The sequence below is a fragment of the Sarcophilus harrisii genome, chromosome 4 (genome assembly GCF_902635505.1).
Source record: "Sarcophilus harrisii chromosome 4, mSarHar1.11, whole genome shotgun sequence".
NCBI lineage: Eukaryota > Metazoa > Chordata > Mammalia > Dasyuromorphia > Dasyuridae > Sarcophilus > Sarcophilus harrisii.
The window spans coordinates 48787052-48812053 of NC_045429.1; the positions used below are offsets into that span (position 1 = coordinate 48787052).

The 25002-nt window shown below is 44.6% G+C and overlaps 1 protein-coding gene and 12 non-coding genes across 13 annotated transcripts; 7 read left to right on the forward strand and 6 right to left on the reverse strand.

Annotated features, from left to right (window-relative positions):
• The first annotated feature begins 2043 nt into the window (after positions 1-2043).
• Positions 2044-2115, forward strand: TRNAE-CUC. Its single transcript has one exon. It is a non-coding gene; the product is annotated as a tRNA-Glu (tRNA).
• Positions 2116-2653: 538 nt separating this feature from the next.
• On the reverse strand, positions 2654-2724 carry TRNAG-GCC. Its single transcript has one exon. It is a non-coding gene; the product is annotated as a tRNA-Gly (tRNA).
• Positions 2725-3770: 1046 nt separating this feature from the next.
• TRNAL-CAG lies at positions 3771-3853 on the reverse strand. Its single transcript has one exon. It is a non-coding gene; the product is annotated as a tRNA-Leu (tRNA).
• Positions 3854-7648: 3795 nt separating this feature from the next.
• On the forward strand, positions 7649-7720 carry TRNAE-UUC. The gene has a single exon. It is a non-coding gene; the product is annotated as a tRNA-Glu (tRNA).
• A 1923-nt stretch (positions 7721-9643) lies between these two features.
• TRNAD-GUC lies at positions 9644-9715 on the forward strand. Its single transcript has one exon. It is a non-coding gene; the product is annotated as a tRNA-Asp (tRNA).
• A 4090-nt stretch (positions 9716-13805) lies between these two features.
• On the forward strand, positions 13806-13877 carry TRNAD-GUC. The gene has a single exon. It is a non-coding gene; the product is annotated as a tRNA-Asp (tRNA).
• A 2102-nt stretch (positions 13878-15979) lies between these two features.
• Positions 15980-16051, forward strand: TRNAE-CUC. The gene has a single exon. It is a non-coding gene; the product is annotated as a tRNA-Glu (tRNA).
• Positions 16052-16606: 555 nt separating this feature from the next.
• Positions 16607-16677, reverse strand: TRNAG-GCC. The gene has a single exon. It is a non-coding gene; the product is annotated as a tRNA-Gly (tRNA).
• A 2377-nt stretch (positions 16678-19054) lies between these two features.
• On the forward strand, positions 19055-19126 carry TRNAD-GUC. The gene has a single exon. It is a non-coding gene; the product is annotated as a tRNA-Asp (tRNA).
• Positions 19127-20108: 982 nt separating this feature from the next.
• On the reverse strand, positions 20109-24512 carry LOC116423576 (pre-mRNA-splicing factor SPF27-like). Its single transcript, XM_031968568.1, is given in 6 exon segments — positions 20109-20683; positions 20686-20757; positions 20760-20849; positions 23351-23480; positions 23820-23883; positions 24457-24512. Coding segments are annotated over 6 exon segments (987 nt in total).
• Positions 22337-22408, forward strand: TRNAE-CUC. The gene has a single exon. It is a non-coding gene; the product is annotated as a tRNA-Glu (tRNA).
• TRNAG-GCC lies at positions 22828-22898 on the reverse strand. Its single transcript has one exon. It is a non-coding gene; the product is annotated as a tRNA-Gly (tRNA).
• Positions 24436-24518, reverse strand: TRNAL-CAG. The gene has a single exon. It is a non-coding gene; the product is annotated as a tRNA-Leu (tRNA).
• Between the last annotated feature and the right edge of the window lie 484 nt (positions 24519-25002).

Below are 25002 nucleotides of genomic sequence, written 5' to 3' on the forward strand. Positions count from 1 at the left end.
CAATCTCATTTGCTTAGGAGAATCCAACAAAAACTCCGGAGGCAGAATTACACCGTCTGCTCCATATCAAGCATATCCGTTTTATTTCCCAAGAGATCAGAGGCATGGATAAGGGGAAAGCTATCAAATGTTTGAAAGTATCCTAGTTTATAAACAGCACTTTTCTTTTTTGATTGTGGAAATGGCAGTTGGGAATAGTCAATAAATCAACAAGCATTTACTAACTCATTACTGCAATATGCCAGGCAGTGTCAAGCGCTCTGTATACAAGAAAGGACTAGGAGGACGGGGGAGAACGCGGGAGTGGGGGGTAGAGACAATCAGTTTCGGCTTCCGTCCAAAGCAAAAGACTATCTGCAAAGAACCCCATATGATCAAGGTGGGGGGGGGGAAGGAAGGAGGAAGGGAGAGGTGGTGGTAGTCTCAGAGAGAGTCCCCAGGCCTAAAATTAAGGAGTGGGAATGACAACAGCTTTTTATAAAACAGCAGTCATCACGGGAAGCTGTGAGACAAAGTTCCAGGTATGGATGACTCCTAGTGAAAAAGTTGAGAGTAAGAAAGATGAATATGTGGAAGGGGGGTAAGGTTTACCGGGTTAAAAAGGGCTTTTAAAAAGAGGATTGTTAAGTATATATGATACTCGAGTAACCCCTGGAGTTTTCTGAAAGAACAGAGTAGGATATTATCAGACGTTGGCGTTAGATAAATCAGTTCAAAAGCTTAGAGGAAGCTGAATTGAAGTGGAGAAAGAATTAAATCAGCGAAACCAATTAACAGACAAATAGGGGAAATATTAGGAAGGTAGAATTGATTTCATTGAACAATTGATTCACCCTGGAAGAGGTGGATAAAATTGGAAGTCATAGTGAAGAATCTAGGATATCACCTGTTAAGAACCATGCCTAAGTGAGGGGGCAGGTCAATTCTCCAAGACCCTCCACAGCTGTGAATCATAACACAAAGGGAGTTGCTAAGCAGCCTTTGCTAATGCAGATGTTCCTTGTGGATTGGGAATGAAATAAATTGGAGGCAGAGGGAAGAAGACTGCCTCTCAGTGGAGAGGTCAAACAACACAATTGCCTCTCAGTCTCCTTGTATCATCATCATTCTCTCACATGAAGAGATCCATTCTACTGGTCTCAATTAGACCTCCAGCAGCTACTGTCAGGTGGTTCCCGTATCTCAACAATCACCTAGTTACCAGATTGGGAACATCTGGGAAATTAGAGGTACGCTCTAGAGTTAGGGAAAGGAAAAGATTTGGGGAGATGAATCATGACATCAGTTTTGGATGTGGTAAGATTAAGATTCTATGGGATTTTGGCTTCAAGAAGATCTAATAGGGACAGGATAGGGGCTTTGCCTGAGCTCTTCACGCTGCCCCGCAGGGAGTTCGTATTTATAATTGCACACGCTCTAAGATGGAAAACAAACAGTACAAAACTTAGAGGGTTTGAAGATGGATTCTCCCATGGTTGAACACATCCAGGAGAGCAGGACTCCTCTCCTCCCTCCTTCTAGCGCTTAGCGCAAAACCAAGTTCTCTCTGAATAACTCCTGCCATATTGATGGAGTTGATACTGACTAGAAAAGAAGAGAAAAAGCCAGAACAGAGCAGAGGAAGAGTCTGGGCAAATGCACCGGAGTATCCGCAAAAGTCCTGAAGAGAGAAAGCATGAAGCAAAAAGGCAGCTGAGGTGACCCGATGAATGAAATATGTAAGAGTGGCAGGCGGCAAAGTGTGGAACGAAGGGAGGTTCAGTCTGGGAAAGATGGCAAGAGACGTAGGTATTGAGGCTCCGAATTTGTATTGTTCTTATTTGTTTAGGCGAGGTGATAGGATGGCAGCATTTAGGGGAATGGACCACCGTGTGGGAGAGAGACAGAGGGAGAAGTTGGGTCCGTTGGCAGTGCAGGTGGAGTGACGAGTGTCAGGGGTCTGAGAGGCTAAATTTGGATCCAATGCATGTGAAAAAACCTCAACGAGGTTTATAGGAAGTGAGTATTGGACTTCCTAGAAAAGGTGGAAATTTGTGTAAGTGTTCCCTGGTGGTCTAGTGGTTAGGATTCGGCGCTCTCACCGCCGCGGCCCGGGTTCGATTCCCGGTCAGGGAAAGAAACTTTTGGCCAAGAGGAGGAAGGACCTTCCCTTCTCGGCTTCAGGCCTGAAAATGGTTTCCTTCTCCAGCTCCCCTATAGTACTACTTCATTTCCCCGGCGCAGCCCCCAATGCACGAGAATACATGGAAAAGTGCAGTTAAGTGGTGCCCGTCGCAGGCATCCGTTCCACTCAACTTCACTCTGCAAAACTTGACCCACAGACTGCGGGGAGAGAAATTGCCTCAGGTGAGGAAGCTTGAAGGCCGAGCACTGTGGGCAAACATATATTTTCGCCAGAGACCTTGGCATTTAGATGCCCTAGAAATTATAGGACTATCTTGAACCGGGACCGCTTTCTCTTCTGGCCTAGGGACCAAGAGCCAAATTCTCCTCTGGCTTCTTAAAGTGAGTAAGGGATGGGTAACACAGGCTGGAGAGTCAAGGTGTGGGAGCTGGTTTGCATGAGAGAGTGCTGTATTCCAGGAATGCAAGAGTCCATGCTTAACGACCCAAAACGTAGTTAAGAGAAGGAGTACTTTTAAAAAGACATCTTTGCATGGGCCGGGAATCGAACCCGGGCCTCCCGCGTGGCAGGCGAGAATTCTACCACTGAACCACCCATGCAAATACTGAAGCAATATTCCTTTCACTCTGCCTTTGATCTGAATGAATATATTTTTAATGTCACAAACTTGGCTCCCAAAACCGAAAGTAGGATGTGTTCATTCTAATCTAGAAATGTTTCCATTCTTCCTCGAATCCTCGTCTTTCTCTCCCCTAAATTTTTCCTCTTGTCTTTCTCCTACGTACTCTTCCCCTTCCTTGTTCTCCTTCTGATACTTCCCCGGAGAAGGTCGAGCAAATGCTCGGAAGGTAAATGTATGAAACTTTATTGTAATTGCAAAGAACATGCATTTCTCTCTTTTTTTTATTTTATTTTATTTTTTTTTTTATTTAATAGCCTTTTATTTACAGGATATATGCATGGGTAACTTTACAGCATTAACAATTGCCAAACCTCTTGTTCCAATTTCACCTCTTACCTCCCCACCCCCTCCCCTAGATGGCAGGATGATCAGTAGATATTAAATATATTAAAATATAAATTAGATACACAATAAGTATACATGACCAAAACGTTATTTTGCTGTACAAAAAGAATCAGACTCTGAGATATTGTACAATTAGCTTGTGAAGGAAATCAAAAATGCAGGTGTGCATAACTATAGGGATTGGGAATTCAATGTAATGGTTTTTAGTCATCTCCCAGAGTTCTTTCTCTGGGCGCAGCTGGTTCAGTTCATTACTGCTCCATTGGAAATGATTTGGTTGATCTCGTTGCTGAGGATGGCCAGGTCCATCAGAACTGGTCATCATATAGTATTGTTGTTGAAGTATATAATGATCTCCTGGTCCTGCTCATTTCACTCAGCATCAGTTCATGTAAGTCTCTCCAGGCCTTTCTGCAATCATCCTGTTGGTCATTTCTTACAGAACAGTAATATTCCACAATATTCATATACCACAATTTATTCAGCCATTCTCCAACTGATGGACATCCATTCAGAAGAACATGCATTTCTCTTCCAATCTGCTCTGTGGCAAAACGTTCACGTCGGTACTAATATGTAGTACGGCGCTCAGAAGGACCTGAGGTTACCATAAGGAAATGTCAGGAGTGGGATTCGAACCCACGCCTCCAGGGGAGACTGCGACCTGAACGCAGCGCCTTAGACCGCTCGGCCATCCTGACTTCACTCTCACTGCTTCCCCTCCCTTTCTTCTCCTGCAGTCAACTTCAAAATTACCAGGCGTTCAGATCTTCATTTCCCCCCAGGACCATCTCCAATCATCTTAATCTGTATCTTGCCACTGGACCCGGATGTCTCTGACAGTGAGACTGATGGCTTTTCACAGCACTGCTTCACTTAAATCCAATCTCTCCCAACAAGACAACGCTTTTCCATGCACTCCTCACCTCAGCATCAGCAATGTCCAAGTAAGTCCTTTCATACCCTTTCATACACAAGCCCCTTCCCGCCCACTTCTCCAGGCAAACACCCCACTGCGGTGCCGATGCGCACACACAAGAAACCACTCTCACTTGGCCCGAGCCCCCTCTTCCTCCTTCCACCCCCAGAGCACGCTGCTCCCTGCACCGATTGTCTAATGCCCTTTTATTACACAAACTATAGGAATACACGAAAGGGAAGAATTTGTAAAAGTAAGATGAGATAATCTAAAGAGGGAGAAAGTGATAAGAAACGAGCGGAGTAGTGTAGGTTTCGGATTGGGAGGAGATGGGGAGATGAGACAACAACGAGACTCTCCAAATAGGCTGTTGAATTGAATCTGGAAGTATCGGAGTCCAATCCAATCTCAGATGCTTACTAGGTGCTTAAGTAAATCTGGGTAATTACACTTGACATGTTTCACTTTCCCTATTCCAAAGTGAGGAGATGAGGGGAAGTGATGATTTGGCTTCTAAAACTTCCAGCTCTAAAACTAGAAGTGGTGCTTTGTAGCAAGTAAGTCACACCTGAGTTGAGCTTTAAAGGACTAATAGGGATCTTTTCCTATCCGAGTCCGGGAGAGAGTGAGATCCAGAAACCCTCGATTCTAGATGGGAACTACTTATGCTATGCCCGAGAAGCCCAGGTATGAATGTGATCCCGAAGGAATAAGCAAACTAGTGTGGGAGGAATAGAAAAATAAACCAGAAAGAGAGATGAAAGACATTCTGGGAAGGAACTTCAGTGTCAGGCTAAGGATTCAGTATTTTATCTTAGCATCCATATGGAGCTCCTAGAGGTCACTGAATGATATTTTTCTTAGAGCGAGTGTGGGTATGTGTGTGTAAGAGAAGTGACATATAATTCATCACATGTTGAAGTCTGTGTTTTAGGAATATCCATAAAGCGGCGATAAATACAATAAGTTGGCAAGGAGAATGAAGTGGGGAGGGGGGGAAAAAGGGAGGAGATAATTATGAGACTATTGCCAAAGTCTAGTCAAGTTATTAGAAGACTTTGAATGTGAATTTGGACAGGAGTTCCTCCATCCATACAATGGTAAATTATTGGTTCCATAGGAAATGAGGGAAGGGAAAAGTCAAGGATGACTCCAAGGACGTGAATCTGGATGATCTGAAGGGAAATGGTTCCATGGGAAGAAATAGACAAGCTTAGAGGAGGATTGAACCTCAGAGGAAATGAGCTCAGTTTTGGACATGTTACCTTTAAGATACCGTGGGGAAGTCCAGGAAGAAATTTTGTACAGTAAGCATTTCTAAATAAATAAAAACAAATATAGATTGGAGTTTGGAAGAGGTTAAATCTAGACTGTTAGATTTAAGAACCATCTACTATTTACATTGAAATAATCTTTGGGACTCATGAGATATGTTAAAATTACCAAAAAGGGCCATATTTAGAGCTTGTGTGGAAGGTCTTCGAAAAATTAGGGAAGAAACAACAAGAACAACATTGCCTGGCAAAGCCTACCACAGATGTTGTGAGTAATGTGGTGGCTATGTCTGCAAGGGACAAGGGATAGATTCAGAGAGCCACAGAGACAAGAAAAATACAGAAACAATGAAAAAGAACAGTCTGGCCGAGAGATAGAGAAACGGAGAAATGGAGGAAAGGGACAGATTCTGTCAGAATTACAGATTCTAGGGGGCAATGGAGGAGAACCAGTCTAGATGGGATTTCGGCATGGAGAAATCCCCATTTCAGGGAAAGTGAGGCAAACACCTTTGGTTAACTGAGTGGTCAGTTAAGAGCTCTTTAGTGGTCTTAGTGTCGTTTTTCAGTCCAAATAAGAGATCTGAAACTAGAATACAATAAGATTTAAACTTGGAGTGATAGAGTCCTTTCCTTTTCTTTTTCTGAAAATAGAATAGTGGAAGTGAAGGTTGTGAAGAGTGTATCCTAGTGACAGTCAGAAACTAACATTTCTAAACGGCCTATTATGTGCCAGGCACTGTACTAAATAAACATTCCAGAAACAAATAAAGGAAAAACACCATTCCCTGATCTTAAACTGACACTTTATGGAGATCAGCAAAAAAGTACATGCAAAGGAGTTATAAACAGAGGGAATTCTCAAAGGAAAGAAACTAAAATTAATGTGTTCTGAGAGATTTCATGTAGAAGGTAGAACATTAACTGAGATGAAAAGGATCCAAGTCTGGAGATAGAATGTCTTAGAGGAAATAGCAAATGTGTCAGTGTCTGCATCTCAGAGTATTTGGAAAGAAGTGAGAATACTGAAATGGGAGGAAGGGATCTAGTTTTGAAGAGCTTTAAAAGCCAGAGAACTGTATATGGGAGACTTGAGGCAAGAGGAAGCTACTGAAGTTTATTGAATTAATGTGTGTGTGTGTGTGTGTGTGTGTGTGTGTGTGTGTGTGTGTGTAGTCAGATTTAGACTTCAAGTAGATCAATTTGACAGCAGAGAGGAGGTTGAAATAGAGTGAAGAGAGGCTTAAAACAGGGAGAACAACCACCAGGTATACAAGAAAAATGTTAAGAGGATAGAAATGATTGTTGAGGATGAGAGAGCATAAAGAGTCTAGAATGACATTTCGATCATCAACCTAGGTACTTGGGAAATTGGTGGGACCCTCCACAGTTAGGGACAGGGGAGAATTTGAGGGGAAAGATAACAAGATCAATTTTGGACGTGGTAAATTTAAAATGTCTATGGGAATTCGCGCTTTGAGGAAGTCTTGTAGGCAGTTGGAATTGAGAAAGTGGAGGTCAGGAGGGAGGTTAGATACTGTATAAATAAATCTGAGAACTGTAGCAATGATAAGAAAAAGAAGGAGAAACTCAATCTCGGGTGCTGTGCAGCTGGACAGGACAGCAGGTTTTGCCTATGATCCTCTTTTTGACTTCCAAAGATTTTTGTAGAAGCACATGCTTCAGTATGAAGAACTGCTACTGGACTTAAAAGGATTTCACAAGCTCTCACGATTTAGCAAGGTCGGAAAAACAAGGCTACCCTTTGGATTGCAAGCCTCCCCCCTTATAGGGTTCAGGGCCCTATCAAGTTTTTTCTGAGTAATTCCTGCCATATTAGTGAAGCTGATATTAGCTTGGAAAGAAAAGAAACAGAAAGCCAGGACAGAGCCAAACAAGTTGTTTCTAAGGCCGAGGAAGAGGTTTTGCAAAGACATCGAGGTATGCGCAGATGCTCTAAACAGAGAGGAAGATGTGGAGACAGCTGAGAAGACCGGATGAATGAAAGATGTAAAGGCTGCAGGAGCAGGGTACGGAAGGAAATGACATTTAAACCCGGAAAGATGGCAGGGGTTTGTAGGGTTGCGAGTTCCAGATTCTTATTGTGTAGGGCAGTGCTTTGTTCAAGCGAAGAGAGTTGGTGGAATTTAAAGGAATAGGCCGTAGTATGAGAAGGGCCAGCGAAGTAGTAGACATCAGTACAGAGTGATGAAAAGCCAATTGTAAATTGAGTGGAATCCTAAAATAAACTGGAGAAGCAAGTTGAAGGACTGATTGAGTAAGGAAGTATTTTAGCTGTGTCTTCCCTGGTGGTCTAGTGGCTAGGATTCGGCGCTTTCACCGCCGCGGCCCGGGTTCGATTCCCGGTCAGGGAAAGGTTACAATTTTTCCAAAATCACAGAGGTACTGTTCTTCCCCCTCTACTACCTGCTCCCACTACCATTATGTGTGGTTCCTCCATCCTACTCCCTTACAGTCTCTTCTCGTTTCATCCCCCCTGCTACCAAAGCCCTAGGGCAGAAAAGAAATTAAAGTAGAACAAGCTACATCCCAAACATTCACCCTCATTTCCTTCTGGAAAACGTATGAGGAGAAGGGGCAGAGCCAAGAAGAAAGATTGAAGAAAGAGTAGGGTGCCCAAGATCAACTTTATCACAACAGTTAACCTTAGGTGTTCTAAAATCTTATAGATCTATTTTGTATTAAGACGGCTTTCATTTATCTCCAAGAGCCAGAGAGCTCCTATCTCTTATGGATCTTCTCAAGAGATCGAGGGGTAGGTGGCTAAGATTGGCCAGCTAAGATGAATATGTGATGTCCTTGATAGGACAAGCTGCTCCAGTGTAGGGATGCTACTGATCAGCAGTGAGCTGTCTGTCCAAAAAGTGCCAAAGGCTAGCCTGAATACCCGGGAGTGGATTTGTAAATAAGTGAATAAATGAATAATCAAATGAGTGAATGAATAGCTTGTCACTTTAGATCGGGAATCGAGCCAAGGGGCTACTGCATGGCATGGGAGAATTTCATCACCCACTCGATATCACTTTGCCTCTGATCTCCATGAACATATGACGAGTTCTGATGGGACAAGACCCATACTAAAAATTTGACACAATAGGAATCTATTCTTAAGTAAAAATTTTGCCATTCTTTTAACTCCTCTGTTTTGCATTTTTTCACCATCCCCACAAATACTACAAGCTTTTCCTTTTCACTTTCTCCCCTTCTCCCCAGGTAGCAACGCATTGCTGCTGAACCACAAGGAAAACTTTAGCAAGACAGAATCAGCGATTTAGAATTGTAGTCCTGGATACTTTTGAGAATTACCTAGACAATAAAGAGATCAAATAAATCAGATTAAAGAAATTGATTCACATTGAAAAGTCAAACTTTGAAGCTGAAGCTTGAATGTTTTGACCACATAATGAGAAGACAGGAATCAATTGAAAAGACACTGAGGTTGGGAAAGACTGACATCAAAAGGAAGAGGGAATGGCAAAGAATGAGATGGACAAATAATGTCATGAAAAAATGAACATGAGTTTGTATAGATTTTGTGACATAGTGGAGATTAGAAAAAATCTGGCATACTCTAATCCCTGAGATCACAAAGAGTTAGGAACCCAATAAATGAGCCCGATAAATCCAATCTTTGAAATGTCACTCATTCAGTAAAATTGTATTAAATACTTACTGTGTGTCAGGTAGTGTACTGATTTCAGGTGATAAAACAAAGGCAAAAAAAAAAAAAAAAAAATCCCTGCTTCCAAATTGCTAACAGTCTAATAACAATGTACAAACCAAATAATCTGAGGAATGACTGAGAGATGTCGCTGAAAAAGGGATCACCTCTCCCAAGCATTACTGTAGAATTGGGAAGTAAGGAGAGGAGACACTTTGGGGAAGAGTCAGTGTTTGTGTGCCACAAAATCAAATACTGTTGAGCTGTAGTGGTGATGGGAATTCTTGTGAGATTCCACAGGCTAGGAGAACAGGAACAGCGTGTAAGAGTGATGAATGAAGGATATAGGTATGTATGTATGAAGAATATATACCACTTGCAAAAAGCCTGTATTCCTTCTAATACAACAAATTGTACAGGAGAATGAAAATATGTGCAAGAAGCAGAAAAAAGTTTGTCAAAAGGAAGAGAATATTGGGAAATGGTCTAATAATGGGCATAGAGCACTAGGGATCTGAGAGAAAAAGAAAAAACAACTCCAAAGCAGAGACTCTGGAGGGAGTGAAGTGTGTGCTCAGAACTACTTGATGCTTCAAGTAGAGACCACCTGTCACCTTCCTCGTTAGTATAGTGGTCAGTATCCCCGCCTGTCACGCGGGAGGCCGGGGTTCGATTCCCCGACGGGGAGGAGTTTTGCGGAAGCCAACAACCTTGATCTTTCTATATACCACGGGGTGGACAAAGTCTCTCCAAACTTCAAAGAAGCCTTTGTAGCAACAGGCTGCCAAGAGTTACTCTCAACATCTGTGCGGGCTCCATATACGCGCAAATTTCTTGGAAGCTTCTTGCTGTCTCAGTCTTGATCTTCCGCTCCAGAACCATCTCAGGAACTCAAGGGCATCTCGGTCTCACGTTCAGTGTAGCCGCAACTGATGGGTTCCCTTCTTGCACCATTAATCCCTCGCTTCTCCCAAAGGAAGCACTAACACGAGCCAAGAACGTTGTGTCCCGACTTTCTCAGGAGAAGCAGTTTGTCCAGCTCCAATAGAAGGATCTGGGGCTGCCAACACCTAACGTTCCAGTTCCCGACCGACCCAAAAAGCCATGTGGGTCTGAAGGCTGTAAGCCTGCCTATATGTCAAAAGGCCTTGTGGGCTGGTCTCTATTCGAATGTGAAACGAAATAGTTGCCAAGTGAGTAAAACTGTGGGCAGGAGGCTACTGATCGTTGGTAGATGAAGAGATGCACAGTGACTTCGTTAGTGGTTATAGAATGATAATCGTGACAAGGAAGGTTTTGTTTTCTGGAGATAATAGCGTCGGGTGGGCAGTGCCGAGTAAAAGTACAATTTTGCATGGGCCGGGAATCGAATCCTGGCCTCCCGCGTGGCAGGCGAGAATTCTACCACTGAACCCAACCAAAAAAAAACTTTCCTTAAACTTTACTGCAGTGTCTCTTATCTTTGTGGACACACAGGTAGGCTGCGAATCAAACTTAAAATTTGATATATTATGTGCCCACTCTAATCTAATAACTTACTTTTCTTGAATTCTTCATCCTCTTCCCTCCTAAATTTCTTTCTTCTTCCTTTTCGTTTTCCTCCTTTCTACATACTCCAATATTCTTTTCCTTTCTTCCTCTCCCCATCTTCCTTCTCTTCTTCCTCCATCTCTATTCCGTTTTCTTGCTATCTTCTCTCACTTCCTATTCCTCCGCTTCCTCCTGGTTCTCCTGCTGCTGTTACAACAACTCCTCCGGGAATGTATGTACTGTGTGTGTGATTGCCTCGAACCTAAGTATCTGAAGTAATATATGTTGGGAAGTTTCCAAAAGTCCCCGTCCAAGCCACGGTTTCTCTTCAAATCTACATACATACATACATACATACCCTCTGGCTAAAGTTTGGTCTTCAGGTGGACTGCAGTTCCTCATTCAACTGCTAGTACATGAAGGTTCGGCCTGTGAAGGCCACTGAGGGGGAGAGAAGCATCCGTAAGCCCGCTCACTAGTCTGAGGCTTCGGCGGGACCGTGGGACAACAGCAGGAAGCAAGACAGAAGGAATCAAGAGTGGGATTCGAACGGAGATCGCGTCCTGAGCAAAGAGCCTTAGGATGGCCAACTGTTATGACTCAGTCCCCAAAATCTCTATCACTCTCTTTGGAGATTACAGTCGCAGAAGTCACATTTACAATTCCTCTAGCCCTCTTCCAATGTTCTCTAGCTTCTCCCTCCCTCACCAGCGCTTTCTAAGAAAGTCCACATGACCCGAAACACTCTTCTACAACCTTGCGCGATTTCCTGCCCGCCTCTATACTTCAGCACATAAACCTGAAGACCCGCACTACTACAAACTTCCCTCAATTGACCCGACTCTATCCAGCATCACCAGTTCCCTGACTTCCAGCTGCGCCCACCACCTTGTCTCTGTCTCTCTGCGGAATACGAATCCTGAGACCATTCTTTTAGGGTCCTTTTCCCGCCAACAAGCAGATCCCCCGCACCTGCTGGGAGCCAAGCACTGATTCTCCCTATACTGGAGCCGCGGATACAAGTGAACAGCGTCTCAGAGAAGAGAGAAAAGGAAACTTGCTCTCATGCCCTGTCCAATCGTCTGCTGAAAGCCTGATTTAGCCTACCACATTTCCAAAGCAGGAAAGCCTCTGTGAAGGCTCCGACCTACGTGTACCTGGGACACACGGGAAACCTCGTGCAGATCTCATGCAGACTGTGGGGCCTGAGCCAAAGTTTAGACTTGGAGGAATCTAAAAGCTCCGAAGGGATTTCCACCCGAGGACAGAGTGCTGGAAAGGACTATTATCAAATGAAGGGAGGGTTGACTGGTAAGAATAGGATTGGCAAGGAACAGGGTACTACATCAGTGTTTCAAGGGAAACTTCCTTGATAATTTAGTGGTTAGTATCCCTTTCTTTCATGGGGGAGATTGGGTTCAGCTTCCCACACATACACACATATTACCCAATCATACTCTTCTCTTTCTCCTTGCTGCCATTTCAACTCTAGGCAATGGAAGTCACTCCAAGAACAGAAAGTGCCAAACCTCTGGCAAGATGGAAAAGGCAGGGAGAGGTGGGAATGGGGTGGAAGAAGTGAGGGAATGAAAAGAAAACAGTGGGATGGGAGGGCGTCTAGAGATGAGAGGAAGATTTTCTCAGACTTGTCCTGTTCCCTTAACTGTTTTGCTTCATTTTATTTGAACACACCGCCACGTTAAAGATGGAGTAGAAGTAAAACCAGAGATTAGTTCTCATCCCAAGCATTCGTTCTGCTTGCCTTCACTGTTAGCCTCGCAAACTAGGAGGTTGAGAAGTGGGTGACCCGTTGGAAAGAAGGCAGAGCAACCTGGTAGAGATCTACTTTTGCCAGTAGCCTTAACCTTTATATGTTCTGGAAGCCTGAAGGCCTACGATTCTATCTTGTACAGGGGGAGTGCTTTACCAGCTATCTAAGAGCCCAGAGATTTTAGGACTTACTTGGCTTCCTCAACTAAGGTTTGGCTGGATGGCAAGATTGGCAGTCCTTTTTATTTTTTCCTATTAGCGTGAATTCTCACACTTCTTTCAGGGAGCTGTCTAAAAGGTAAAGTGGATATCTTTTGTTATATAACAAAAGATCCCAGGAAAAGACTTGTGCTTAAAAGGGGAAAAGAAAAAGCATAAGCGCATGGAAGCACAGGGAAATGAATCTAGATCTCCCGCCAAGCAGGTGAATATTTTACCATTATAATCTAGTGCAAAGAATAACTTAGCTGAATTCTTGGCCTCTGGCCTTATTGAACACCTCTATTGGGCCAGAGCCAAGGTCCCAAATATGACAAAATATTCAATCATTCTTCACTCTCCTAATCTTTTCTCCTTACCTTTGCCTTCCATTTCCTACACAGTCCTCCATTTTTTGCACCTCTTTTTTCTCCTTCCCTGTTCTTCTACTTCTCCTCCCTCTCTTTTTCCCTCTCTTTCTCCACGGGTGAACGCCCTAAAGCTATATTGCTGAGTTTTTTCTTCCAGTCTAATCTCTGACAAAAATCCAACTTAGTCCTCAGGTGGGGCCAGCTCCTTCACACACTCGAGTCTGAAACGGAAGGCCAGTGAACTGGGGAGAAGGGGTTTGTGTCCAATGGAATCCTCGATATAGACGGCCTTCGAATCCCTCTTCCACCTCTTCCTATATCTTCTCTTCCTCCTCTTTTCTCTTTCCCCCATTTAACCTCAGCTCCCAAGACTTCTTCTTTATGCAAAGTAACTGCCAGCTTCCTAAATGCTTTTTACCCTAGAATCCCTGAACTTGGTTAATTTTTTTTAAAGCATATTCTATTTCAATAAAATCGGTTTCGTTGTTAATTTATTGGATTTCATGTTATGCACTCAAAAACATCCTGAAAAGGAGTCCATAGACTGCTGTAGATTTTGAGGGAGATCAAATACAAAAGACATACACACTCGCTCAAGCTGAGAGACTAGGTTGAAGAATTTCTTCTTTTCGAAATGAGCCTCTTTAACTGCAGCCAAGGAAGGCAGTCCTGAAGGACAATGGACAAAAGGTAGGGTAGCGACATAGGTAGCTTTCGGGATGAATTGAAGGCGGGAGACTGCTTTGAGAAAGGCAGGAAACAGATTTGGGGTACGAGGAAAGAACCATTGTGGTTTGTCAAGATCCGCGGCTGAGAGGCCTAGAAAAACTCAAAGCAGAGATTGGTGGGGAGAGTAAAATGTGTCGTGAAAGTTACTTGAGGTTTCATCAGAACAATTACTTCGAGCACTCCTCGTTAGTATAGTGGTCAGTATCCCCGCCTGTCACGCGGGAGGCCGGGGTTCGATTCCCCGACGGGGAGTACACATTTCTTTTTGCAGAAGTCCCTCTTCACCTCCGGGTGGCCAAAATCTCTCCAAACTCAAAAGAAGCCTTTGTGGCTTTAGGCTGCCAAGAACCACCTTCAGAAACTTCTCAGGAGCTAGACATGCAAGTTGCTTGAAAGCTCTTTCCTGTCTCACTCCCGATTCTTCGCTTGCCAGCCCTCTAGAAGTCTTAAGTAATCAAAAACAACTCCACCTCAATTTCCTTGTAGCCAAGGCCGATAAGACCCTTCTAGCTACCTATCCCAAACGGGTACAGTTGGGTCTGAAGACTGTAGGCAAGTAGAACGAATGCTAGGGAGTCTAAAAGAGCTCTAAGCCCGTCTCTGTTTATATGCCTGATAGAAAGTGCAGGTGCGGGAGCACTGAGTTCTGGTGCTTAGCCTATCTGCAGGAGAACTGCACGGGCTTTCACTGGGGGGGTCTTGGTTGAGAAAATATCACCGGCATCGGCGTTCATGGTAAATTGGTGAGCAGAGCTGCCTCCTTGGAAGTAGTTGACCCGGCTTCGATTCCCTGCCAATCCAACCTTGAACGCCTCTCTTATTTTGACACATCCTAAAGAGAGGCAAGAATGTCATTTCTTCATTCCACAGCTCTCTGGAGCCCTCTGGACCTGTTTTCTAACACTCATATAAATGAACTTGTGTATCACTCCTCCAATATCCCCCAGCAATTGTCCCCTAGTTGCTTTGCACGCTAAGTGTGGTGTCCAAAACTCCACTTCACAACGCCCAAGTACTTATATGAGGAAAGTATGGCGTCTTTTTTTTTTTCTCTAGATGTTGGTGGCATGGGAGCCTGGGACGTTGGTGTCACCTTGTCCAATTAGGGGAGGAGGAGGCTAGGAGGGCAAACCAAACAAATATATAAATAAATCGCCAAATGAATTTTGGGCACGGTGAGTTTAAGATGTCTTTGGAACTTCCACATCCAAGAAGGCAGATAGACAGATGGAGGACAGACACTGGAGATCAGGAGAGCAATTAGGTATTGTGAAAAATCTAGGAGTCATCTTCACAGGGATGATCGATAAAAGAACGGGACCCCCATTCTTGAGGTTTTGTAAAATGGGACAGGACACTGGGCTTTTTGGCGAATCTCCTCACCTTGATTCTCCTATTCCCAGTTTGGGTGAGTAGTTTCGCTCACTCCAGAATGAAGACAGGTGAGACAATTAGAAAGATCTTGAAAGGAGTTCTTTTGCGATTGAGGACATCTAGGAGAATGAGACTCCCTGTTTCTGGGAATCCGGTGCAATTGCGCTCTGAGGTAGGAGGTTTTGTTTTGTTTGTTTTTTTTAATAGCTTTTTATTTACAAGTTATATGCATGGGCAATTTTACAGCATTGACAATTGCCAAAGCTTTTGTCCCAATTTTTCCCCTCCTTCACCTCAGCCCTTCCCCAGATGGGAGGTTGACCAATACATGTTAAATATGTTAAAGTATAAATTAAATACAATATTAGTATACATGTCCAAACAGTTATTTTGCTGTACAAAAAGAATCGGACAATTAGCCTGTGAAGGAAATCAAAAATGCAGGCGACAAAAATAGAGGGATTGGGCATTCCAGATAGTGGTTCATAGTCATGTCCCAGAGTTCCTTCGCTGGGTGTAGCTGGTTCACTTCATTACTGCTCTATTGGAACTGATCTGGTTCATCTCATTGTTGAAGAGGGCCACGTCCATCAGAATTGATCCTCATATAGTATTGTTTTTGAAGTATATAATGATCTCCTGATCCTACTCGTTTCACTCAGCATCAATGTTCGTGTAAGTCTCTCCAGGCCTTTCTGAAATCATCCTGCTGGTCATTTCTTACAGAACAATAATGTTCCATAATATTCATATGCCACAATTTATTCAGCTATTCTCCAGCTGATGGGCATCTACTCAGTTTCCAGTTTCTGGCCGCTACAAAGAGGGTTGTCACAAACATTCTTGCACATACAGGTCTCTTTACCTTCTTTAAAATCTCTTTGGGATATAAGCGCTGGGGTAGGGTTGATCCAATAGTCCCGAAGAATGCAAAAGGCCACTGTAATGTGTATAGAGGAAGCCACTTAGAGTTACTAAGTTCCCTGGTGGTCTAGTGGTTAGGATTCGGCGCTCTCACCGCCGCGGCCCGGGTTCGATTCCCGGTCAGGGAATGTCCTTTTAATTGATCTCTTTTAATTGATCAAGTACTTTTAAACTGTTTATCATTAACATCATGACACCATCTCTTGCCGCTGCTTTCTCGCATCTTCTCAATTTCTTCATTAGTGAAAATTTGCCCTCAGTGTTAAAGGAAAAACAGACAAGTATCAGTCCCAACATATCTGTCCAAATCAACACTTTCTCAATTTCCCCTAGTGAAACCACAAGAGAGAAATGACAATCCCAACATCCTCTTCGATCTGTCAAAATAAACTCCTGGATGAGGGAATGAGGGAGCGTCAAGGCAAGGGAAAGGACCCAGCTTACTTCTCTTTTACCAGAATCCTGGTTCTTTCTTTAGGTGCCTAGGAAGGAAAGATCTCCCGTTGTCCGTGTGGAGATCTCTGGCCTCCACATAGTTGGGGGTAAGAGTAGCAATGGCAAGCGAAAGGAAGTAGGGATGATGTTCGTGACCTAGAAATACGCTGGTTAATGAGGTAAGAGTCCTGTGACAGCAGTCCGAAAGGATTAGACCCAGGGACACATTTGTGCTAAAACTTTCCTTCTGCATGGGCCGGGAATCGAACCCGGGCCTCCCGCGTGGCAGGCGAGAATTCTACCACTGAACCACCCATGCAACACACATTACCTCTTACGTATCTTAAGTGACATCGCTGACCTTCCTAAAGAGTTTTTTTTCCTTTATTCGTGTCTCCAATCCAAAATTTGACGTATCACCTGCTAACCCTAACTACAACTTATCTCTCCAGGCTTCATAGATCTCTTCCGTCCTAAACTTCCCTCTTCCGTTGCACTTCTTTCCTTCTAAGTATTCCTCTATTCTCCTTGCTTTCTTCCTCCCTTTTTTTCTCCTTCCATCCTTCCTTTTTTCCTCTTTCCATCCTCCCTTGTTTCCTCCTTCCATCCTCCATGTCCTCTTCAGCCTACTTTTCTCATTCTTTTTCTCTTTCTCCTTTCCCTACTCCTCTCTTTATCTTTTAACCTAGAAGTTCCCCTACTGCTTTCTACACCACACTACACCTACACTACACCACAATAATAGGGAAAGTCCTATTATTGCCTTAAAAGTCAGTTTCTAAAGCTACATTGTTGGAGCTGTTCACAAAGGCCGCGTTCCAAGTGACCGTTTTTCTTCCAGCCTACGCTCCAGTAAAAAAGTACTTTGATCCCCCTACTGGAGCGCACTGCTCCACCAAACTTTTTCATATGAGGGCCGCGAGTTTGAGATAGGGGACTTCAGTCTGAGAATTCAGGAACCTGAACAAGTTATGTTCCCACTTCATTATCATTGCGGGACAGGATTCAAATCCGTATCTCAAGGACACCTAGAGTGAACGTGAACCTCAACGTAGCGGTTTAGACCGCTGGGCCATCCTGCGTCAACAGAAACAATTGTCAATCCCATTCCCACATAGCAAAATAACCAGGTGCCCACACCTCTCAGCTCACCTACCCAGTTCCTTCCACCCTCTCTAACCTGTCCCTCCCGCACCAGCGCTGTCTATGAAAACACATGGCCAGAAACACTGTTCCACGACCCTGCTCGTCTCTCCACGACACGGAAACCCAAAGACCGGCGTCACTCCTAGCTTCCCTCACTTGCCTCGACTTCTCCGCTTCCTCTTATTCCCGGCAACGCCAGCTCCCTGATCTTCTCCAACTGAGCCCTCACCCCCCTTGCCTCTGCCTCTTTGAGGATACGTGTCCTCAACCCCGAGACCATTCTTCTAAGGCCTCCCTTTTCCCAACAAGCAGTTCCTCCGCACCTGCTGGAAGCCAAGCACTGGCTCTCGGGACACTGGATTCAAGTAGGGAATAGATCAAAGAAGGAAAAAAAAGAAAAAACAGAGACTTGCTCTCACGCCGCGTTCTAGGGAAACCCGACTTCACCTGATACATATTTCCAAAGCAGGAACAGGTGTTCTTATTCTAAGAAGGCATCGATTTAGGCTTGACTAGGACCCATCGAGGAATGGTTGTTCAAGAGTCATGTCTCCTGTGAGGCCTGAGAGCCAAAGCTTAGGCTGCTCGTGACCTTGAAGCTCTAAGAGGATTTTCCACCCGAGGAGAGGATGCTGCGAAAGGCCATTCCCAAATCAATGGAGGGTTGATGGGTAAGGATGGACTTGGCAAGGAACGAGGGACCAGATCAATATTTTAGGGGAAGTAAAGATTGTCCAGGAGGGAAGAGACCGACTCAAAGGGGCAGCCGTTGCAGCTTCTGAGCAGTCAAACGCTCTCCCGTCTTGCCCCAACACCCACCTGCCCATAGGCCACCTACCTCCTGGCGCAGCACCCTGACAGCACCGCTCTGTCTCGGACACATCTCCCCTTGCACGCCCTCAGTACCCTTCCTCCTGCGGCACCTCCCCCTCCTCTTTTCTTGCCCCCCTTTTAACTTGTTCCAGAGGCTGGCTCCCTTTTATCAATAGCAATTCCCAGGTTTTTTCCCACCCAGAGGATATGTTGAAAGGAAGGCTGTTTTATCGTATTTGTCTCGAATATGCTTAATTTTTTTTTCAATCGCATTGATAGCTCTATTTCGATGTCTTTGGCATCGTTGGAAACATACTGGATTTAATTTTATGGATTCAAAAATGCTCTCCTGATGTTGGATACTTTCAGAGAGCTCAGACCCAGACGCAGACACACACGCTATGGGGAAGAATTTCTTCTTTTGTAAATGAGCCTCTTTAATTGTGGCAGTGTTTGTGGAGGAATAAGGAGATGACAGGTGTGGTGACTGCGTGGGTAGCTTGTGACGAGAAGCAAGAGAGCTAGAGTGTGGTTGGAGTCAGGAAGACTGCAGAGGTAGGGAAGGCGGAAGGGGGCTTCAAGGTATTTTGTGAAAGTGCAAGGAGGCGGTATCCCCTAAAAAGGCCCAAGATCCGCGGCTGAGAGGCCTAGAAAAACTCAAAGCAGTGATTGGTGGGGAGAGTAAAATGTGTAGTGAAAGTTACTTGAGGTTTCATCAGAAAAGCTATTTTGAGCACTCCTCGTTAGTATAGTGGTCAGTATCCCCGCCTGTCACGCGGGATGTCAGGGTTCGATTCCCCGACGGAGAGGACAAGTTAACTATTTTGCCGCACTTTGGGGCGACCAAAATCTGGTCAAACTCAAAAGAAGCCTTTCCGCCATTACGCTTCCAAGAACCACCTTCAACAACTTCCCAGGAGCTTAAACACAAAAGCTGCATGGAAGCTCCCTACTGTTTCAACCATGATGCGTTCGCTTTTCGGATTCCTTCCAAGCTCAAGTAACCAAGGTCATCTCATCAAATTCATGTAGTCGAGGGAGGGCATCTACCTTTAAAGTCATCCATCCCTAGCTTCTTACTCAAAAGGGGCGACCAGCAAGATCCCAAAATCTGTGCCCAACATTCAATAGGGCAAGCCTGTGAGTCGCTCAGATCAGGAAAAGGGCCCATGCTTGCCATCGCCCACGCCCCAACAACCGCCTTCCAGAAGCTCCGACCCATAGGCCCACTTTACAACTAACTGCAAGCACTCCTCCTGCTCTTGCGCCTTGCCCACATCCCCAGACAGTTCTATTCACAAGTAAACTCGTGTGTTCACAGCATAAGCAGAAGCTGGGCTCAAGCGAATTGGGAGGCAGGGAGGCAGGGAGAAGGGAGGGTTGATATGGGCTGCGCAGGCAGTAGGGGACCAAAGGGAGCACTTGGGAGATATGAACTTTGGTGCGGGCTTGGTCCCCTAGGCAAGTTCCTGCTTCACAAGCTCAACTCAACAAATATTGGTAATTAAAAGTAGGGTGAGAGAAGGAGGGACCGAAGTAAGAGAAATTGAAAAGTTTAGGAAGACATCTGGGTTGACAGTCTGGTGTAATATTATTTTTTAAGGTAAAAATTTATTTGTCAAAGAAATATACAAATAGAATTAAATAGAATACAAAGAACTATTAATTCACGCATTCTGTACAGTTTCTAAGTTTCTTTCATATTCCTAAAGCATTCACAGGATATTCAGGTCATTACCACTCTCAACAGGTTCTTACCATGATTTAAGAATCATTCAACTTCATGATGCCTTAAGAATTCCTAAAATGCCCTTCCTCTCCCTTCCCCCTACACTCCAGTTTTTCAGAAATTCTGCTGGTTGTTTTCTTGTTTGCCTCCTTATGCTGTTGCTTGATTTGGAAGATTTCATTTTCTAGCTGTACAACTGTCCAGTCGATCTCATAATTTTTACTGACGAGTGAGACCCAAGTCGACTCCATTTCTCTTAATTTAGATCCAGCAGTGAGTTGCATGTTCTTCCTCTGCCAGTTCAAATCCTGAATATGTTTTCTTAATTTCTGCAGTTCCTTCTGGGCTTGTTCAATCATATGAACTAAATTTTCATTATATACTTTCCAGGCATTGCAACCATGTTGTGACATCAACTCAAGGTTTTCAATACGAATTGCCTGATGCTCCAGTTGGGCCATGGAATTGTTTATACATTCCTGCCATGCAGTGATATCATTCTTCTGCCCAGAAGAAGGAGTTGGAAGTTCATATCGTTTCATGCTAAGCAATTCAATTGGTTGTCTGACAGCCAATCTTTCAAATTCATTTCTCATAATGTCAGTCTCAAAGGCTGAGTAATCTGGTGCCGGTAGTTAGCCAGATAGTTCTTGGTAGGCCGGTATCTATACATTTCTTCCTCTATCAAGGCAGCAGCAGCCTCCCTTCCTAACACTGATAGAAGTAAGGTATGGCATCCACCACCGCCTCCCCAGCGACTAGACCAGTATGGCCATCCTGCGGGTAATGTAATATTCTCTTCTCTAAAATAAAAAGTTATCTGGGAGCAGGTTTGAGTGGGGGGGGGGGGGGGCTTCTAGAGGCAGCCTTAGTTATTAAAGTCCAAATCCTTTATTGTCTCCTTCAAAATAGCCCAGTTAGTTTTCTTAAGGCCTATCTCTCTCCTTGGTTTCGATACTTCTTCCCGCTAATCCTTTATCTCTTCCAGCTTCAACCTCTAGCTCCCTCGGAATCCAAAGTCTCCAGCCAGCACAAAGGTGGAACTTGGAATGAATCTAACTCCACCTCCAAGAGTGGACTTGTGGGCTTCTGTGACTTGTGAATCTTCTCCACTCAATCCTGACTTGTGAATTTCCCAAAGTCAATCCTAGTTAAGGCTCCTAGCTTATATATGCTCTCTAAAGGTGTGAACTCTAATGTGTGAACTCTCTTAAAGGTGTGAATTAAGTATATAAACATTGTCTCTATCAATTCCACTGACTTAGCACCTTGTTTCAAGCTCTGGCCCATAACAGTCTGGTAACACCTTGTTCGATTAGTGGAAGAGAAAGGTGTGAGAGTAAAAGATCATGAGATCAGTTTTAGGCGTGCTATTTAAGGAACTGCTACATCCACTAGGGCGGGCAGATAGATAAGATGGGTAGATGGAAATGAGAGAGTGGAGGTCAGGAGAGAGATTAAAGTGTTGTATAAGAAAGTCTAGAAGTCATCTCCATTGGGATGATCGGATGAAGGGAGGAACCCTCACTCCTTGGAGTTTATAAAATGGGACAAGACTCTAAGTTTTTGTCTAAGGTTCTCACTCTGACTTTCCCATACTCGGTTTGGATGAGTATCCACAATGAAAGCAGGTGAGACGATTTGGAGGATTTGGAGAGAGATTCTCTTACACTCAAGTACATCCATGAGAATGAGACTCCCTGCTCCCGGAGATCAGGACCAATCAAGGTTTTGTTTTTTTATGAATGGGTCCCTCCTGGGGCACTGTGGGAGCTGATATTGACTAGAAGGGGAGGAGGGGAGGGGGAAACAGGCAGCTAGAAAAGAGCCATTCAGATTGCTCCTTAAACAAAGGAAAAAGGAGGTGCAAAAGCATTTATTCAGGTATCAGCAGAGACCCCGAAGAGAGAAAAATGTGGCACGGAAAACAAAGGGGCAGTTGAAGATTCCCTTTGAATCAAATGACAGGCAGCATGTAGTAAGATATGGAATCGGGAGATGTTGGGGTCGGGAAAAGAGAGGCAGAAGTTAGGGATTCGAATTCTTATTATGAAGGTTCTCTGTTCATTCGAGGAAGGGAATGATGGTAGTTAGGGGAAGAGACTGGAGTGTAGGAGAGGACCAGCTAGATAGTTTGTGACTGGTGGTGCCTGTAGGAAGACAAGTGAGATTAGTTCAACGAACAGGTTAGTGATGAGTCTAATGGGTTGCCAGAAGAAACTAAGAAAGGCGTGGGAAACAATGCAAACGGCGACTGTAAGAATAGAAGAGGAAGGAGTATAAAGTGAGTTCCCTGGTGGTCTAGTGGTTAGGATTCGGCGCTCTCACCGCCGCGGCCCGGGTTCGATTCCCGGTCAGGGAAAGTTATTTTAAGCTCTAAACTCGAATTTAAGCGAGTTCTTTCCTCTTTCTGCAGTTCATCCACAACCGCTACCCCCTGTTACCTTTCTCAGTTGCTTCAATTCCCCTAACCAGAGATAGAAATAAATGACAAAAACATCTTAAGAATCTCTCCCACTCCAAATGGTCTAGCTGGATAACTACTTCCTTAGATGCCTCTAGGGACAAAGTCCCCTCCCCCACTCACTGTCAATCTCTAACCTCTGTAAAGTAGTCGCAGGGCGTGGAGATAGAAGTGACAAGAGCTAGTGGAAGAGAGTGGGGACCATTATTGGTCATGAAAAGGAAATGCGATTCTTCATAGAGCAGCAAGCGGCCTGTGGTAAGGGTCCAAAAGCACAGAAAGGACTTGTGTTTAAAAAAAAAAAAAGCCCCGTTTTTTGCATGGGCCGGGAATCGAACCCGGGCCTCCCGCGTGGCAGGCGAGAATTCTACCACTGAACCACCCATGCAAGACTTCTTAGGTATTACGTATGTTCACTGACTTTGCTGATCTTCCTGGACAAATACTTGTTAACCATGTCCCAGACCCAAAAGTTGACTATGAAATCACCCTAACCTAAAACTTGACTTCTAGACTTCTAGACTTCATAGCCTGCCTCCTTCCTAAACTTCCCTCATCTTCCTTTCCTCCTATCTACACCTCCATTCTCCTACTTTTCTTCTCTCTTCTCATCTTCCTTCTCCTCTTACTCCTTTTCTTTATTCTCTTGCTCCTTCTTTCCATTTTCTTGCTCCTTCTCTTTCCTCTAACCCTTTTTCTCTTCTTCCACGTTCTCCTACTGACTTCTACACCACTACCTGGGGGAAAGTCTTACGATTTCTCTGAAAGTCTGTAACTGAAGCTATAGTGTTGAGCCTTCATTAAAGGTGCACTTTGGTCCTCCACACACCCTTCCTATACCTACAAGAGGCTTGGTAGAGGCTATCTCTGAAGATCTAGGAACTGGGGAGAAGAGATTAGTATAGGTGGAGTCAGGGGCGGGGGCAAGTCGTTCTCTCTTCTTCCCGTAGATCTCAAGACTGTCAAATGCCTTCAATGAGGACAAACATGGAATCACAGTCAGCCACCTCACTGGTGGTAAATTCTTCATCTCGTGAAGGCTACAAGCCAAAACTAAAGTGGAGGAAGTGTTGGAGCATGACTTTTTTGTTTGCAGGTGATTGTGCATTCGATGCAGCCTCAGAAACTTGAGGTGCAACAAAGCATGGATCAATTCTCTGCTGCTTGTGTTAAGTTTGGCCTAATAATTAACATCAAGAAAACACAGGCCCTCTATCAGCCAGCAGCACGTCGTCCCTGGTTCCATGCACCATCGGTTACAGTAAAGGGCTTTGAACATTGAGGATAAGTTGTGGATAAATTCTCTCACCTTGGCAGTATACTTCCCAGGGATGTCCACATTGATAACGAGATTGACGCAAGCATTGCTAGAGCTAGCTCAGTGTTCGGGAAGCTCCGAAGGAAAGTGTGGGAGAAGAGAGGCATTAGGCTGATTACCAAACTGAATGTCGACAAGAGCCGTTGTGAGAACACAACTCCGTTGTTCCAATGTCAGATGTACACTGGCCAAAAAGCATGATTTTATAGAGAACTCACACAGGGCAAGCGCTCACAAGGCGGCCAGAAAAAAAGCGATACAAGGACACTCAGAATAGATTGTACTGGCACAGGCGTGTCCTCATCAAACAATGAGAAAAGCAGCATTCAATTGGCCCAAAAGAAACGTGAGATAGGCAAATTCAGAGAAGCTTCCCCAACTGCCATATGGACTATTTGTGTCGGACCCGTGGCAGAACACTCGGAGCTCCAACTGATCTAATGAGCTACGGTCGCACGCAGTGAAATTCGACTTTAACGCTGAGATATCCTTTTGGTCCTCTTCAACAACGAATTACAACAACCGGCCAACTAATTAGGTAACTAACCGCCTCTCAGCCAGCCAGCCGTAGAGTTTTGGCATCAGACAAAGAAGCTCAAAAGATAATTGTCAGGAGTGGGATTCGAACCCACGCCTCCAGGGGAGACTGCGACCTGAACGCAGCGCCTTAGACCGCTGGGCCATCCCGACACATGCTAAAGTGTTTTTCCCTCCATTATAGAAATGGGCGTCACAACAAAACCATTGTTTCACACTTTTCAGTTCATCTACCTAGTTCCCTACACGCGCTCTAACTTCTCCCTCTCGCATCAGTACTAAGAAAATTCAACTGTCCAGAAACACTCTTCCACGACCCTGCTCGCCTCTGCATGACAACACGGAAACCCATAGACCCGCGCCACCACAAGCTTCCCTCACTTGCTTCGACTCCTCCCGTTCCTCTTGTTATTGGCACCGCCAGCTCCCTGGTCTTCTCCAACTGCGCCCGCACCCCCTTGCCTCTGTCTGTGCGGATACGCGCGCTCAGCCCCTTTGAGACCATTCTTCTAGGGCCTCCCTCTTCCCAACAAGCAGGTTCCCCGCACCTGCTGGAAGCCAAGCACTGGCTCTCGCAACACCGGAGCTGAGGATACAAAGAGAGAACAGATCAAAGGAGGAAAAAAAGAAAGAAAGA